Genomic DNA, 17,627 nt, shown 5'->3' with positions numbered 1-17,627 from the left:
AGAGAGAGTGTGAGTGTGTGAAAGAGAGAGAGAAAGAGAGAGAGACAGAGAGAGAGCGAGAGAAAGGGCACAGAGGTTGAAAGTGATGATTAGTAGTGCAGCGTATAGATAGAGAGATATATAGATAGACAGATGCAAAGAAGGAAAGTGTTAGGAATAGAGAGCAAGAAAGAGACAGACAAAAGCAGAGAGAGAGAAAGACAGATAGGGAGGAAGAGAGAGAGAGAGGTTGAAGTGATGATTGGCAGTGCAGCACAGATAGATAGATAGATAGATAGATAGATAGATAGATAGATAGATAGATAGATAGATAGATAGATAGATAGATAGAGTCAGGAATAGAGAGCAAGAAAGAGAGAGAGAGCTGGGGAGATAGAGATGAAGAGCAACAGAAAGAGAGAACAAAAGAGAAACAGAGAGAGAGAGAGAGAGAGAGAGAGAGAGGAGGGCACAGAGGCTGAAAGTTATGATTAGCAGTGGAGTGTATAGATAGATCGACGCAAAGAAGGAAAGAGTCAGGAATAGAGTGCAAAAGAAAGACATACAGAAGCAGAGAGAAAGACAGATGGGGAGACAGAGATGAAGAGAGAGAAAGAGAGAGCAAAAGAGAGAAAGTCAGAAAGAGAGAGGGCACGGAGGATGCAAGTGATATTAGTAGTGGAGCGGTTTGATAGATAGATAGATAGATAGATAGATAGATAGATAGATAGATAGATAGATAGATAGATAGATAGATAGATAGATAGAGTCAGGAACAGAGAGCAAAAGAGAGAGACAGAAGCAGAGAGAGAGAGATGGAGAGATAGAGATGAAGAGAGAGAGAAAGCAAGCAAGAGAGAGAAATTCAGAGAGAGAGAGAGGGCATGGGGTTGAAAGTGATAATTGTTAGTGCAGTGGATAGATAGATAGATAGATAGATAGATAGATAGATAGATAGATAGATAGATAGATAGATAGATAGATAGATAGATAGATAGATAGATAGAGTCAGGAACAGAGAGCAAAAGAGAGAGACAGAAGCAGAGAGAAAGAGAGATGGAGAGATAGAGATGAAGAGAGAGAAAGCAAGCAAGAGAGAGAAATTCAGAGAGAGAGAGAGAGAGGGCATGGGGTTGAAAGTGATAATTGTTAGTGCAGTGGATAGATAGATAGATAGATAGATAGATAGATAGATAGATAGATAGATAGATAGATAGATAGATAGATAGAGTCAGGAACAGAGAGCAAAAGAGAGAGACAGAAGCAGAGAGAAAGAGAGATGGAGAGATAGAGATGAAGAGAGAGAAAGCAAGCAAGAGAGAGAAATTCAGAGAGAGAGAGAGAGAGGGCATGGGGTTGAAAGTGATGATTGTTAGTGCAGTAGATAGATAGATAGATAGATAGATAGATAGATAGATAGATAGATAGATAGATAGATAGATAGATAGATAGATAGATAGATAGATAGCAAAAGAGAGAGACAGAAGCAGAGAGAAAGAGAGATGGAGAGATAGAGATGAAGAGAGAGAAAGCAAGCAAGAGAGAGAAATTCAGAGAGAGAGAGAGAGAGGGCATGGGGTTGAAAGTGATGATTGTTAGTGCAGTGGATAGATAGATAGATAGATAGATAGATAGATAGATAGATAGATAGATAGATAGATAGAGTCAGGAATAGAGAGCGAGAGAGAGACAGACAGAAGCAGAGAGAAAGACAGGAAGAGAGACAGAGAGAAAGTCTGAGTGAGAGAAAGTCAGAGAGAGAGAGAGAGAGAGAGAGAGAGAGAGAGAGGACATGGAGGTTGAAAGTGATGATTAGTGGTGCACTCTGTGACTCTGTGACTCTGTACTTCAGTGCACTAATAAAGCACCGCACACGTCAACATCACCTTCCTCAGGACAGAGAGAAAGAAGCGCTGCGGCTCCTCACTGCACCTTCCTCAGGACTTCGGCACTTTCAACATCCTGCTCGAGCACGGAACACAAAAACGCACTTTTAGCCTCTTTTAGCATCCTAATTAAAGCCAAACACGCGAAATCGGAACTCTCGAGCTACACACACACACCACAATCTGAGCGCATCGCTATAACCGAGTTCTGTATTAATGCCCCGGGTTTTAATCCAACAAAACTGTTCCACACACACACTTACTGCCACAACTTACACTTAACAAACTCCCCTGCGTGCTTTTACACACGTTTAATGTTTACTCATACAGATATGCAGGAATCTGTTTTAAAAAAATAAATAAAAGAATCAAGGTTCAATTTGGGGGCGGAGCTTAGCATTCATATTCATACATTTTCTAATGACTGCATTCACTCGTGACCTCAAACAAAGTCCAACCATACTGAATATGAGATCTGCTTCAATAAAGATCTTTCAGTAAAGTCTCAGAGTCGCCAGGAGGATTTGAACGGACAGCTGATACATCGTTTTTCAAAACCGGACTCCTACGTCTCTGAATTAACTGACCAAGGACACGAGCACGCTATCACGATCACTTCGTTCTGAAAGTGACTTGCGCTATAAACAACTCAAATACGAGTCTGTTCCAGCATCGCCAACCAGGCGGCGTGTTCCTAACACAGTTCATAAACGCTCCGGAGCAGAAAGAGCCGAGTGTCTGAAGAAGCTGATGGTGGCTGCAGGAGTCACGGCTTGTGCTAAGTAAGCATGACAGAGACACTCGAGCTCAAACTGCTGCTTCTGCAGGACACTGAAAGCCAAAACCCTTTTGAAGAGAACCCTTTTCCTTCATGCTGTACTGGAACAGTGCGTCCACTCCGAGTCGAAAAGGTGCCAAGGCCATGCGGGATACCTGTGCTTACTCACATCCGCATTGTGGACACGGTGAGACAGAAGGATCCAGAAGACGCCATTTTACACCATACTGACTCCCTAACAAAGCATTCAGACCAGGAACGCTTTCAGAAGCTACAAATGAACACCTACAGGATTTAGGTTCTCTTTTTCTATGTCAGGGGTTCTTCACCAGTGCTTCTTCAACAGTCCATTTCCCAGATCTTTAGATCCTCTCTTGGGAAAATTCATCCAAAAGCATGGCGCATCATCTCCATACTTGTTGAGCATATATTTCTTAACATAATTGTTCTCCTGTTGATAAATTCCAAAGGGTTTTCCTGACATTCTAGCACTCCGTATCTATAACGCTTCAAGAAAATGGGTTCTTCAAGGGTTCTTTGTATGTGAAGGCTTTTTAGCCTCCTAAAACATCTCAAGAATTCGTTCTGATTCTGAAACACTTCCAGGGTTCTACACAGATCCATTGACCTCCAGACAGTCAATCTAAGAACCCTTAAGGGCTCCAGACCACTGATGTTGACCACCATGATGAAGCCCTCACCCTTCTCATCCACATCCTTCTATGGTCTCAAACCCTTTTATAACTAACGCAAGAGTCTTATAACAAAAAGACTTACAACACTCTCTGGTTCTGGTTCTTATTTGCCAAAATTTCATCAAACGTAACCTTCAGAACCTTTAGTCAGGCTTGTAGTACTCGAGTCCGACTCATGCCCTAATTTTAAGAACTTGCGACTTGACTTGGACTTGAGCACTGATGACTCGGACTCGTGTATTAATCAACTGCATTCGGACTCATAAATTGGCGACGAGGACTCGGATGGATTTTTTTCTTTATTTTTTTTTAACATGCCATAATAATTTGGCATAAGATATTTATATTTATATCTACAGTAAGTTTTATGCAAAAAATAAAGAAAAAATCCGAGTCCTCATTTCCAATTTACGAGTCCGAATGCAGTTGGTGCACAAATCCAAGTCCGAGTCCTTAAAATTAGGGCACGTGTCGGAGTCGAGTCCAAGTCCTGGACTTGAATACTACAAGCCTGATCAATCCACACTGAAAATGTGGGATTTAAAAATATACATATATTTTTTTAAACTGAAAGTCCCAGCTGTCATTAGAACAAAATCTGGTTATACGAAATACTAAGAAATTCTAAAATTCACGTAAATTTTAGAATTTCACTCAAGTTATTGCTGATAATCGAATCTCTCAGGAAATATTTTGTATTGAATGCAAAACAGAAGCATTTTCTCGCTAGTGCTCTAAGAATTTTGGACTCCAATCTATTATGGTAATTTGGTGCAAGAGAATGCACATTCACCTGCCCATACGTCATGTTCAGGAATAAACTAATGTTAACGGCGCTAAAATGCCTGGAGAGAACGCCCCTAGGATTGTCCATTTTGCTTATACAGACTTCTCATGCAGTGGGAAAAAATGCACTGCTATGTGTCCCATATGTAGAAGGACTATCGAGGAGACGACGGGACGACCTCGAACTTCAATCGTCATTTGGCGAGACTCCACCCAGAGAAGGAAGTGACACGCTATGTCCATTGCCCTGTTGATAGCGGGGCTCGCTTGCTGAGTGATGAACTAGCTAGTGTTAACCCTCTCTCACGTTGATAGTGGGCGGGGCTTGTGTCAGACTCGACTCGGATCAGTAGTGGACTCGACTTAGACTCGACTCAAAATTTTCTTTAATGGCTTGGACTTGAACAGTTCATTGAGACTGGACTGAGACTCGAGGTTTGGTGACTCGACTCCAACGCTGCATTTCGAACCTCCTAGCAGCTGTTGGCTTAATACTGCTTACTCAAGAAACTCCATACTGCTCCTTTCAGATCACTGCAGTCATTAATTTAATCTTTAGTATCCACTTTATTCTCATTAGGACGGCAGCAGACCGAGAGAACCCTGGACGCCAGTTCATCGAGTCATCAATCCACTTCTTGTCATGTTTTTAAGAGATGGGAGGAAACCAGTGAACTCGGCGGAAAACCAGACGGACTCAAGGAAGACACTGTGTGTGTGTGTGTGTGTGTGTATGTGAGAAATCAGGATCGAAGAAACTGTATTCTTTTAATATTATTACGATTATCACGTTACGTCGTACGGTATCCCGATGAAACCTTGACCGAATTACTATGCTTTGCTGAAATTATCCGTCAGCACGATCTGGAAAACGGTCGTACAGAAAACAGGCTTATCTAAGCACTTTAGCTTGTGTTGTAGCAGTGCTCACACACTGAAATTTCGTTCCAATATTTATGACACTTGTAAAACTTTACTGGCTGTCAAGCTCCGATCTCACGTCATGGCCAAAGAATCCTTTTATGACGTGTAAGAAATCGGGCTGAAAAGTCAGACAGTGTAGCTACCATCGAACAGGAATCAGCAATGTCATTGGATTATGTGAATTAACAGCCAATCAGATTCAATATGCAAATCCAGGCCATGAAACACCAGTTTACGAGGCGAAGGGAAGGTTTGAGAGCGTTTCTCATTTGCATATTCGTAAGATCTGGATCCGAGGGTAACTTGTGGATGCTTCCGAGCCCTTTTTTTTGGGAGTTTCGTTGGCGTTTTTGGGAAGTGAGGCATCGTGGAAGTTATTATTACACAATTTATATATACTAGATAAACATTTTTGGCTTGAAAGAAGTTTTGAGTAGCATGCAAATGAATTTTACGCCTTTGCAGAAAACTACGATGAGCAAATTCAGCAAACAGTTCGAATAGTGAGTGTGTGACACCTCGCCTGAAACCGTTTGTCTCCTGTAATCATAAATGAGTGTGTTTGTGTGTGTGAGAGAGATCTTGTAGTGTTATCTTCAACGCATATAACCTATAGTTCCACACAACAAACTATATTCTAAACCTAATCAAGAAATGGATGGCTGAAGTGAAAGAAAAGCAGAAAAAGGACAGTAAAACAAGACGGAATCATCCGAGTGGTGAAAAGCGACAAAGAGAAAACTCTCACTGCAGAAATAAAACGTAATCAAGCGTGGGAAAGTGCCGGTGGGGACGGACGTGCGCGAGTGCCGCAAACCATCTCACAAAAGTGCTGAAAAATAACCGAGAATATCATCGTTTCGCATTTTCCGCTCACGCGCATTAGGATTGTGAAATCGAACAGCGACGTTTGACCAAAATTAAGTCACATTTCTACCGAGCTCATTTTCCCGTCTGACTAAAATCTACTTACGGAATGTAATGAAATTCGCAGGACGATTTTTTTTTTTTTTTTTTTACCTTTCCTGTTCCGTCAAATCAGTTCAGGATCATCACTGTGGCTTTGCGGTCACCTCGGTTTGCGTTTATCAGATTTCCACGTCAGCTCTGAGTTTAAACGTTGCGTTGCAGCTCCGGTTTGAGACGGAAACGACGTGTCACTTGTCGCTTATATCCTATACCTTTAGTGTGCGTTTCTCACCTGGAAATGTCCGTACAGCGTCGGACCATGTTCGCTTGTAGAACAGTTTTAAAGGTGGCTTTAAATGTAAATGTAGGTGAAATACACACACGGCGTACAGAAGAACGAGACACTTTTGCAGCAAAGGAAGGATGAATCCCAACAGAGGTGTCGAAGGTGTTTATTTGTGAAATCTGTGTGTGTCAGAAGGGAAATAAATTCTTTACATCAAATCAAAATCGGGATTAGTTTGATACTTAAACTGTAGGTTTGCTGGAAGAGTTGGCAATGCAGCACTTTGATCAGACTATTTATGCATAAAAGATTATAAGAAGAAAACTTATCAAGATTCTAGGAATGTGATTAACACATCATGGGTGTTAATGGATCACTGGGAGACAGTGAGAGGAGTGAATGGGATAGAAAGATGTGCCAACTGATCACAGAGTGCATTAAAGAGAGAGAGAGAGAGAGAGAGGGATTTGTTTAGTTGAGCACTGCAGTATTTCATGCACCAGTGCAGAATTCAGTCAGTGTGTTAATGAGTGTGTGAGGGTGCATGCACCAGTATGGGTGATGATCACAGGCTGTAAGAGGAGACCCGAGCTGTGACCCGTCACTCACCCGTGCGTATTTGGATGAGTACGGGTCCTCGAAGAGCGCCCAGACGCGCGGCTGCCACACGCTCCACCAGCTCGGTTTGCCGCCGTCCTCGTGCAGGCACAGCCGTTTGAGGTCCCCGTCGGCCCCGCCCCCTCCGCCGCCACCGGCCAGCGCCGCAGCCTCGTCCTCCGGTGCGTCCGGTTCGGGCGTCTCGAAGCTGTCAAGCGCCTCCTCGGCGTCACGGTGCTGCCGGTAATTCATCCAGCAGCACGCCTCCACGTCCGTCTCGTCGATGCCCCAGAAGGCGAGCTCCTCCTCGAACAGCGGGCCGCACACATCACCGGGACAGTGCAGCTTGCCGGTGCGGTAGTAGTTGAGGATGAAGGCGAACGTGCTCGGGTGCCGGTCGAAGAAGAACTCGTCCGACTTGGGGTCGTAGTCGAAGTTACTGCACGCGTCGGGCTCCGTGAGCCACGACAGGCGCGTGCCGGGCAGCGTGCGGAGGGTGCTGCGGTAGGTCTCGTGCCGCACGCCGCCGCAGTTGATCACGATGCGCTCGCTGTCCGACGGGCAAGTCATGTCGGCGCTCGCGCATGCTTTGGCGCACGACTTGCTGCCACCCTTGCGCCCTCTGAAAGAGGAGACGCACACCGAGCTGAGCATAGAGGAGGAGGTGGAGGGGGCGGGCAGAGAAACACCGGCAGGGGGTGGAGCCTGACAGAGAGAGAGAGAGAGAGAGAGAAAGAAAGAGAGAGAGATGCGTTACACACAGCTTCTCCGTTTTGCGCACACACACACACACACTTCTCATTTCTCATTCTCTCAAACACACCTGATCCAAATCCAACTCACTTCCATTCCATTCCATTCCATTCCATTCCATTCCATTCCATTCCTCCTGAGACAAACCAGAAGGGCTGCGAACGCCCTAAGCCGTGCCCTTACTAAGGGTCCTCAGGTTCTCCCTGCTCCAAGAGATCCAAGCCCTTCATCACATGTCATGAATCGAGTGGTTTTTCATACCGAAAAGCTTCGATTCAAACCGTATCGCACTGTTATAGGCTGGTCACATGGTTGTGGGTTCAAATCCCACCTCTAGTCTGCTGGCAGCAAAGAGTTCGCTTAAGTTTATTCGTAACAACTGTCGCAAAGGGGCGGCACGGTGGTGTAGTGGTTAGCGCTGTCGCCTCACAGCAAGAAGGTCCTGGGTTCGAGCCCCGGGGCCGGCGAGGGCCTTTCTGTGCGGAGTTTGCATGTTCTCCCCGTGTCCGCGTGGGTTTCCTCCGGGTGCTCCGGTTTCCCCCACAGTCCAAAGACATGCAGGTTAGGTTAACTGGTGACTCTAAATTGAGCGTAGGTGTGAATGTGAGTGTGAATGGTTGTCTGTGTCTATGTGTCAGCCCTGTGATGACCTGGCGACTTGTCCAGGGTGTACCCCGCCTTTCGCCCGTAGTCAGCTGGGATAGGCTCCAGCTTGCCTGCGACCCTGTAGAAGGATAAAGCGGCTAGAGATAATGAGATGAGATGAGAACTGTCGCAAAGCAGCGTTACAGAAAATAGCTACGCTGTGGGTCCATGTGGCTGCTGCTTATAAATAGCAGCGGCCGGCGAGGGCCTTTCTGTGTGGAGTTTGCATGTTCTCCTCGTGTCTGCGTGGGTTTCCTCCGGGTGCTCCAGTTTCCCCCACAGTCCAAAGACATGCAGTTAGGTTGACGTGGGGCTGAAGTGCCCTTGAGCGAGGTACAGAACCCCTGACTGATCCCTGGGCGCTGTGTGTGGCTGCTCACTGCTCTGGGTGTGTGTGCACATGTGTTCACTGCTTCAGATGGGTTAAATGCAGAGGATAAATTTCACTGTGCTTGAAGTGTGCATGGGACAAATAAAGGTTTCTTCTTCTTCTTTCTGATCCAATATATATAATTTACCAGCTTAAGGTCAGTCCGTATCGTGAAATACCGTGACCGAAGTCTTGAAAATACTGACCTAGGCCTCGGTCACAGTATTTCACAATACGGACTGACCTTAAGCTGGTAAATAATATCTCATCTCATCATCTCTAGCAGCTTTATCCTGTTCTACAGGGTCGCAGGCAAGCTGGAGCCTATCCCAGCTGACTACGGGCGAAAGGCGGGGTACACCCTGGACAAGTCGCCAGGTCATCACAGGGCTGACACATAGACACAGACAACCATTCACACTCACATTCACACCTACGCTCAATTTAGAGTCACCAGTTAACCTAACCTGCATGTCTTTGGACTGTGGAGGAAACCGGAGCACCCGGAGGAAACCCACGCGGACACGGGGAGAACATGCAAACTCCGCACAGAAAGGCCCTCGCCGGCTACGGGGCTCAAACCCGGACCTTCTTGCTGTGAGGCGACAGCGCTAACCACTATACCACCATGATGCCTGGTAAATAATATATTTATTTTTTTCTTTACCAAATTCTAACAGAAAATGAGAGCGCCCAAAAGGGAAACCATATTTAGAACAAACCTGCGTCAAAAACCTGTTTGCTCTGAATTTTCCATTTAGGTTTCAACAGAACTTCCCAAAGACGTTGAGGTCATAGGTCGTCTTTTTTGTTGTATTTTCTGCCCTTTGCTCCTCAATAAACTGCTGGATTTCCTCGGCGTTAGCAACAGTTACAGGTTTTTAGCTTTCTCCTGAAATGTTTTCTTTTATTTCGTCTTCCTCAGGGTAGTAAAACTCACTTTCGCTGTGAACACTGTCGTTATCGCTATCCATGCTGTAAAATTAATGCTATTATACTGAGAAATGCGAAAATAAATGTTGACAAAAAAATTGCTACTACAGTATGTTTGTTGTTGTGAACGAGCAAGTTGCCAAAGGTCCGTAACCGGGGTCCGAATCGTAGGATTCTGGACCGCTCGTGAGCCAATCAGAGCGCACGATTTGATGTAAACTGGACCACAAAAAAATATATACATGTTATCAGTTATACTCGCCTCATCTCCTGCAAGCGTCACCAAGCTGTGAGCAGCATCAGGGCTTGGAGTATTTTGGTGACCGAGTTTGTTTTTTGTTCAAAATACAGTGCTGTGAACGAGATCTCTTTTCAAAAGAGTAAGAAAGAAAGCACTTGTTCATGAATTGTCTTAGAAGCATTATTTAGGACTAATGAGCACATTTCGTTTCACAAGTGTAGTGTAAAGACTAAAAAAATAAAATTAAAAAATTAAAGCGAATAGCAGAAGTTTGATATCGGCTTCTTGATATATCTGCCAAAAAGCTAAAAAAAAAAACTTACAAAACCTTTCATTTGACCTTTCAGAAGGACCAAACAAAAGCTGTGATAATCAAAAGGTAAATTTTCTTAAAATAAACACCGCTTACTCGATATCGAATCAGTAGCCTTGGCGAACCACGAGGGGAATTTCATTTATCTTTTTATCTGCCGATTATCTTCCGATACTACAAAGTTATCACGAGGTTTCTCTTATTTCGTTTCTGGTTCTGATTGGTTCCGAAGTTTATCAAGAAGTAGAACGGGTAATCGAACTTGATCAGGATAAGTGCTGATTGATTACGAAGTTTCGCTATTGCTGCACTCATTCTTACAACACAATGACATAGCGGCTTCACCACTCGTTCTTGTGTACCTTTGATAACGCGAAATCAACTGTTTGTATCACAAGATCACGATTACGCCATTCTGGTGGTTATAATGCTTATGCGTAGTGCCCTATTGTTCCACTCATTCTTACATTCTTACAACACGATGACATAGTGGCTCCACCTCGCTTCACCTCTATGAGGCAGTAGCCACAAAAATTAAAGACTTTACACGTATGAGCTAATTTATCCCTAATTTATCCCTGATGATCAAACCTGTGGCGATGGTAGCGAGGAAAAACTCCCTTGGACGACATGAGGAAGAAACCTTGAGAAGACCCAAAAGGGAACCCATCCTCATCTGGGTGACACCAGATATAACAGTGGTTATAAATACTGTAGCTCCCTTCTATAACTGTGTCCTATATACAGTGGTCACAAAGTACAAGTGTGTAACCAGGAAATGCCACGTAACCCTTATTAGCACAGTTGTATCTTGCCTCAAGTGTAAGTCATAAAACATCATCCACCAAGTGTGGTAGATGGTCAGTGGTTCCAGTGATGTAAAGTGATGTTTCCCATTCCCAGTCCTGTACTCTTAAGAGAAGAGGTTCCTTGAGTGCTCGTTGCCTAAAATAAGGTTTCGTAGCTCCTTGGAATCTTTCAGATAGCGAAGAAGTATTTATGTACCTATCTAACCAAGTACACATACATTATTCAAAATGAACAGATTATTGTGTTGTAAAGAGATACAAATAGCAGGTGTATTTGTGGAGAAGTCATGGTCTCAAGGTTAGACAAGCAGCTTTGGGACCAAAAGGATGCCAGTTTGATTCCCTGGACCAGCAGGAATGGCTGAAGTGCCCTGGAGCAAGGCACCTAACCCCCAACTGCACCCCAGGCTGCTCTGGGTGTGTTGTACATCGTTCTGGATAAGAGCGTCTGCTAAGTGCCTTTATGTAATGTAATGTAATGTGTACCATGTGTTTGAGTCCCAGTGTTGTAGACAAGTCACTAAACTTCAAGTCCCCAGTGTTCAAGTCTGAGTCAAGTCCAAGTCATTAAAAGAAATTTCGAGTCGAGTCCACTATTGATCCGAGCCGAGTCCGAGAACAAGACTCCAACCGCACCATTTGACGGCGGCTGTTTTAGCACCATTAACATTAGTTTGTTCCTGTACATGGCGTATGAACAGGTGAATGTGCTTCTCCTTGTCAGGGAGTGTGAAGTATTCTGTCAGAGATGGTTGGGAGACGGATGTAAGTGCAGAAGGTGTGTTTATTAATACAAATGAAGACGAGTAAACAATCCAAAACGGCAGGCAAAATCGTAAAACGGTGAAACGGGCAATAGGTCGAGCGAGACACAAACAGGTTATCGTAGACTCGGCAAAATCAAAGATGAGAAACAGGAAATCAGGGATCAGGAAACCAAACAAGGAAATAAGGCTCGGTAATGTGTCAGCAATGCAACTCAATACTTCGCAGAGTAAGTGTGTTTTCACAGTTTTTATATCGGCGTGCTGATTGTGTCTTAATCCTGTGCAGGTGCGAGTCGTTTACGGCGCAAGTGTGAGAGTCCGCTTGGCACACACACTGTCCGGAGCGCACCCGAGAGTCTATATGATGTATGCGCCAAGGCGTGCAGGTGTGACACTCTTACACGAAATTAGTACAAAATTAATGTAGATATAAATATATTATGGCGGCACGGTGGTGTAGTGGTTAGCACTGTCACCTCACAGCAAGAAGGTCCGGGTTCGAGCCCCGTGGCCGGCGAGGGCCTTTCTGTGTGGAGTTTGCATGTTCTCCCCGTGTCCGCGTGGGTTTCCTCCGGGTGCTCCGGTTTCCCCCACAGTCCAAAGACATGCAGGTTAGGTTAACTGGTGACTCTAAATTGAGCGTAGGTGTGAATGTGAGTGTGAATGGTTGTCTGTGTCTATGTGTCAGCCCTGTGATGACCTGGCGACTTGTCCAGGGTGTACCCTGCCTTTCGCCCGTAGTCAGCTGGGATAGGCTCCAGCTTGCCTGCGACCCTGTAGAACAGGATAAAGCGGCTAGAGATAATGAGATGAGATGAGATAAATATCTTATGCTAAATTATTATGGCATGTTACAAAACATAAAGAAAAAATCCGAGTCCTTGTCTCCAATTTACGAGTCTGAGTCATGAGTCCTTAAAATTAGGGCACAAGTCGGACTCAAGTACTACAAGCCTGTTGGGTCCCCCACCCCAAAAATGTTCCAGAAAGGTTGAGACTAAATCCCCTTTCACATACAAAACCTGTTATTGTATGATGGGATAAATAACACATTTTCATTCCCACTCAGTCTTCCATAACAGAAAAGTAACGGATATTGTGTGTTCCCACCGTACTGTATTTAACAGACTGCTACAGAGCGCAAACCTCCGCGAGACATGTAAAACATACAAGACCAGATATGACACATACTTCATGACACGGCCAAGATTACCAACATTACCTTCTCAGCAACACGACGCCAATCGAGCTGAATCAAGTCTCTTTTGAGAGACTTCTCTTCCTGTTTCTGAACATTTGTTTTGTTAAAGCAACATTTTTGCTTATATCTGCTGATGTGTTTTTTTTTTTTGTCTTGGTGTTTTGCGTTTGCTGCCAGTTCCTTTACACTGAGGCGGTATGAGTAATCTCATAACATTGCAATATCCTTACACCATCATTTACATACATCACTGCTAGCAATGTCACAACCGTCACAACATGTAAATCTGATGGTTCTGATTGATTCCCACTGGCATCATGGAAAAACATTACCATACATGTTACTACAACCCTGATTCCAAAAAAGTTGGGACAAAGTACAAATTGTAATTAAAAACGGAATGCAATAATTTACAAATCTCAAAAACTGATATTGTATTCACAATAGAACATAGACAACATATCAAATGTTGAAAATGAGACATTTTGAAATTTCATGCCAAATATTGGCTCATTTGAAATTTCATGACAGCAACACATCTCAAAAAAGTTGGGACAGGGGCAATAAGAGGCTGGAAAAGTTAAAGGTACAAAAAAGGAACAGCTGGAGGACCAAATTGCAACTCATTAGGTCAATTGGCAATAGGTCATTAACATGACTGGGTATAAAAAGAGCATCTTGGAGTGGCAGCGGCTCTCAGAAGTAAAGATGGGAAGAGGATCACCAATCCCCCTAATTCTGCGCCGACAAATAGTGGAGCAATATCAGAAAGGAGTTCGACAGTGTAAAATTGCAAAGAGTTTGAACATATCATCATCTACAGTGCATAATATCATCAAAAGATTCAGAGAATCTGGAAGAATCTCTGTGCGTAAGGGTCAAGGCCGGAAAACCATACTGGGTGCCCGTGATCTTCGGGCCCTTAGACGGCACTGCATCACATACAGGCATGCTTCTGTATTGGAAATCACAAAATGGGCTCAGGAATATTTCCAGAGAACATTAACTATGAACCCAATTCACCGTGCCATCCGCCGTTGCCAGCTAAAACTCTATAGTTCAAAGAAGAAGCCGTATCTAAACACGATCCAGAAGCGCAGACGTCTTCTCTGGGCCAAGGCTCATTTAAAATGGACTGTGGCAAAGTGGAAAACTGTTCTGTGGTCAGACGAATCAAAATTTGAAGTTCTTTATGGAAATCAGGGACGCCGTGTCACTCGGACTAAAGAGGAGAAGGACGACCCGAGTTGTTATCAGCGCTCAGTTCAGAAGCCTGCATCTCTGATGGTATGGGGTTGCATTAGTGCGTGTGGCATGGGCAGCTTACACATCTGGAAAGACACCATCAATGCTGAAAGGTATATCCAGGTTCTAGAGCAACATATGCTCCCATCCAGACGACGTCTCTTTCAGGGAAGACCTTGCATTTTCCAACATGACAATGCCAAACCACATACTGCATCAATTACAGCATCATGGCTGCGTAGAAGAAGGGTCCGGGTACTGAACTGGCCAGCCTGCAGTCCAGATCTTTCACCCATAGAAAACATTTGGCGCATCATAAAACGGAAGATACGACAAAAAAGACCTAAGACAGTTGAGCAACTAGAATCCTACATTAGACAAGAATGGGTTAACATTCCTATCCCTAAACTTGAGCAACTTGTCTCCTCAGTCCCCAGACGTTTACAGACTGTTGTAAAGAGAAAAGGGGATGTCTCACAGTGGGAAACATGGCCTTGTCCCAACTTTTTTGAGATGTGGTGTTGTCATGAAATTTAAAATCACCTAATTTTTCTTTTTAAATGATACATTTTCTCAGTTTAAACATTTGATATGCCATCTATTTTCTATTCTGAATAAAATATGGAATTTTGAAACTTCCACATCATTGCATTCTGTTTTTATTTACGATTTGTACTTTGTCCCAACTTTTTTGGAATCAGGGTTGTAGACCACCAGGGGACAGATTAATGTTTCGACTTTGTCGTTTTGCTGCCATTCGTACAGGACTCCATTACAGCATGACAGCAGAAAATATAGTTTTCAGTGTGAGTGTGAACGAGCTAATAAGGTGTGTATCAGTACTGGGATCTTATAGGAAGCAAAGACAAAAATCGAACAAATGGGAGGCTCATGGAAAACCTTGTTCATTAACACGAGCATGTGGTGCTGTGTAGTACGTTCACACTGTTCATTCCTCCATCCTAGCCACGATTATGCGACTAGTTTGTTTATATTTTGGAAAACAGAACTAACTAAAGAAACAAGTTGAGTAGATGAACTACTCGAGTGATGTAGCTGAGAATGAGGAACTGTCAGAGCTAGCGTTCATACACCATCACAGCATTTCTTCTTTGTCATTTGCAAGTGTTTCCAAGGGCCGAGTGGGAGGATTCATATTTAATAAAAAAAATATATATATACGGGGGCGACTAAGGCGCCATACCATAAATCCGGGGACCCGGGTTCGATTCCGACCCGAGGTCATTTCCCGATCCCTCCCCGTCTCTCTCTCCAGCTCATTTCCTGTCTCTACACTGTCCTATCCAAGAAAGGTGGAAAAAGCCCCCCCCCCCCAAAAAAAATATATATATACACTAAGTAACTTTAAAAACGCACATTGATAAAACTTGCTGAATTCGTGCTGAGTTTATCTCAAGAAGAAAAGAAATATATCACAATGGAAAAATAACTTCGTTCCGCCCGAATAAGTTCCAAATCTGTGCTCAAATCAGAATTTAAGGGAGTTGTACTCAATAATGTACAATATGACTCGGGTAGTCAATGACATGGACAGGCTTTAATTTTCAAACAAATTTTGCATACACTGTACACACACAATCTTGCCTATAAATACCCGGGGGAAATGATGGGAAAATTGTCATTATTGAAGATGCCACGCCTAAGCCAAAATCAACGTGAACAGGCCATCGGGATGTTGCATGCCGGAAGTACACAGACAGAGGTCACCCGGCACTTCGGTGTTCATCATTCGACCATTTCCCGTTTGAGTCAGCGTTACAGACAGACAGGGAGCACCAGGGATCGTCCACGCCCTGGTCAGCCTCGAGTCACGATGCCAGTTCAGGATCAGCACATCAGGCTAGCTCACCTCCGTGACAGATTCCTGACACCCTCAGTCACTGCTGCTGAGACCCCTGGACGACACAGACCCAGAATCTCCAGCATGACGGTCTGAACATGGACCAACTGTCACTTTGAATTTTTTTATTGTGAATTAATTCTTGAGTTTGACAATAAATGTCCTTTATCGATGTTTCAAGATGTGTGTGCATTACATACAATATCATAAATTTCAAATATATGCATGGATCTAAAGTGATATCGTGTTGAATTCCATTGTGCGTTTTTAAAGTTACTTAGTATATATCTCATCTCATCTCATTATCTCTAGCTGCTCTATCCTTCTACAGGGTCGCAGGCAAGCTGGAGCCTATCCCAGCTGACTACAGGCGAAAGGCGGGGTACACCCTGGACAAGTCGCCAGGTCATCACAGGGCTGACACATAGACACAGACAACCATTCACACTCACATTCACACCTACGCTCAATTTAGAGTCACCAGTTAACCTAACCTGCATGTCTTTGGACTGTGGGGGAAACCGGAGCACCCGGAGGAAACCCACACGGACACGGGGAGAACATGCAAACTCCACACAGAAAGGCCCTCGCCGGCCCCGGGGCTCGAACCCAGGACCTTCTTGCTGTGAGGCGACAGCGCTAACCACTACACCACCGTGCCGCCCCCTTAGTATATATATATATATATATATATATATATACACACAATGTAGGCCACGCCCACTTCAGAAAGAAATCCAAATGCAGATAGATATGAATATTCGAGGCATTAAACAGAACCAGAAGCAGATAGTGGTACTGTGGTGTATCCCCACAAGGCATCTACACTGGACATTGAATGGCTGCACTAGAGGGACACATGAAGAACATCTTAAGAACATAAATTTGAAGTCTGAGCGTGGTGTTGCTCTGCACTGCATATGTTCATGACTGTAACCTGATTCCTGCAACATCTTAACAAACGCTTTTTTATGAGCAGGAAATCGTAAGTCGGTGTGCGGAAACAGTTTATACGTTTACGTTTTGCACAGGTTGACTTTGGTTCTTTATATAACGGGAGCCAAAATATAGGCAAAAAAATATATACTGTCAGTTTAGCATTAAGATTCCGAGGCTGAACGTTTATTTCTAGCATTGTGTCCTCGAATAAATCAGCTCAGCAAAAACAATTGGTCCAAAAGCGATAGAGTTCATTTAGTGACATCGCAATCTCAACTCATATGTAATACTAGCAGGTTACCTGGCGTTGCCCGGGTTTTGCTAAATTCTGGGTTGCCCCCAGACTTCTGTGTCAAATTTGGTGAAGATCCGTCAAGAAATGGTGATGTTAACTCAAGACAAACAAAAATCCAAACATCCACCATCCAGGGGCCCACTGAGGACCTCCTAGAGCCCAAATATGGAATTTCTGAGTTCTGCCAAATCCTATACCTACATGCCAAGTTTAGTGAAGCTCTGTCGAGAGTTTGTGTTGATAAATGTAATGTGAAAGGCATTGAGGGAGGGGGTGGGTGGATGTTGTGCCCTCCAGGGACCTCCCTGGGGCTCATACATGAATTCTGTTTATATGTGCAAAATTCCGGGTCAGGGCGGCATGGTGGTGTAGTGGTTAGCGCTGTCGCCTCACAGCAAGAAGGTCCGGGTTCGAG

At 44.1% G+C, this 17,627-nt stretch overlaps 1 protein-coding gene across 1 annotated transcript in view; it reads right to left on the bottom strand.

Moving 5' to 3' along the window:
* kcnc3a (potassium voltage-gated channel, Shaw-related subfamily, member 3a) overlaps positions 1-17,627 on the bottom strand; it is a 163,279-nt gene that overhangs the window by 116,769 nt on the left and 28,883 nt on the right. Inside the window, exon 2 of the mRNA XM_060902107.1 lies at positions 6,853-7,545. Coding sequence (XP_060758090.1) covers positions 6,853-7,494 — 642 coding nt within the window. The 5' untranslated portion in view covers positions 7,495-7,545. The remainder of the gene's footprint in view (positions 1-6,852; positions 7,546-17,627) is intronic.

Source organism: Neoarius graeffei, chromosome 20 (assembly GCF_027579695.1).
Source record: "Neoarius graeffei isolate fNeoGra1 chromosome 20, fNeoGra1.pri, whole genome shotgun sequence".
In the NCBI taxonomy this organism is placed as follows: Eukaryota; Metazoa; Chordata; class Actinopteri; order Siluriformes; family Ariidae; genus Neoarius; species Neoarius graeffei.
This window is presented reverse-complemented; position numbering and strand designations above follow the sequence as displayed.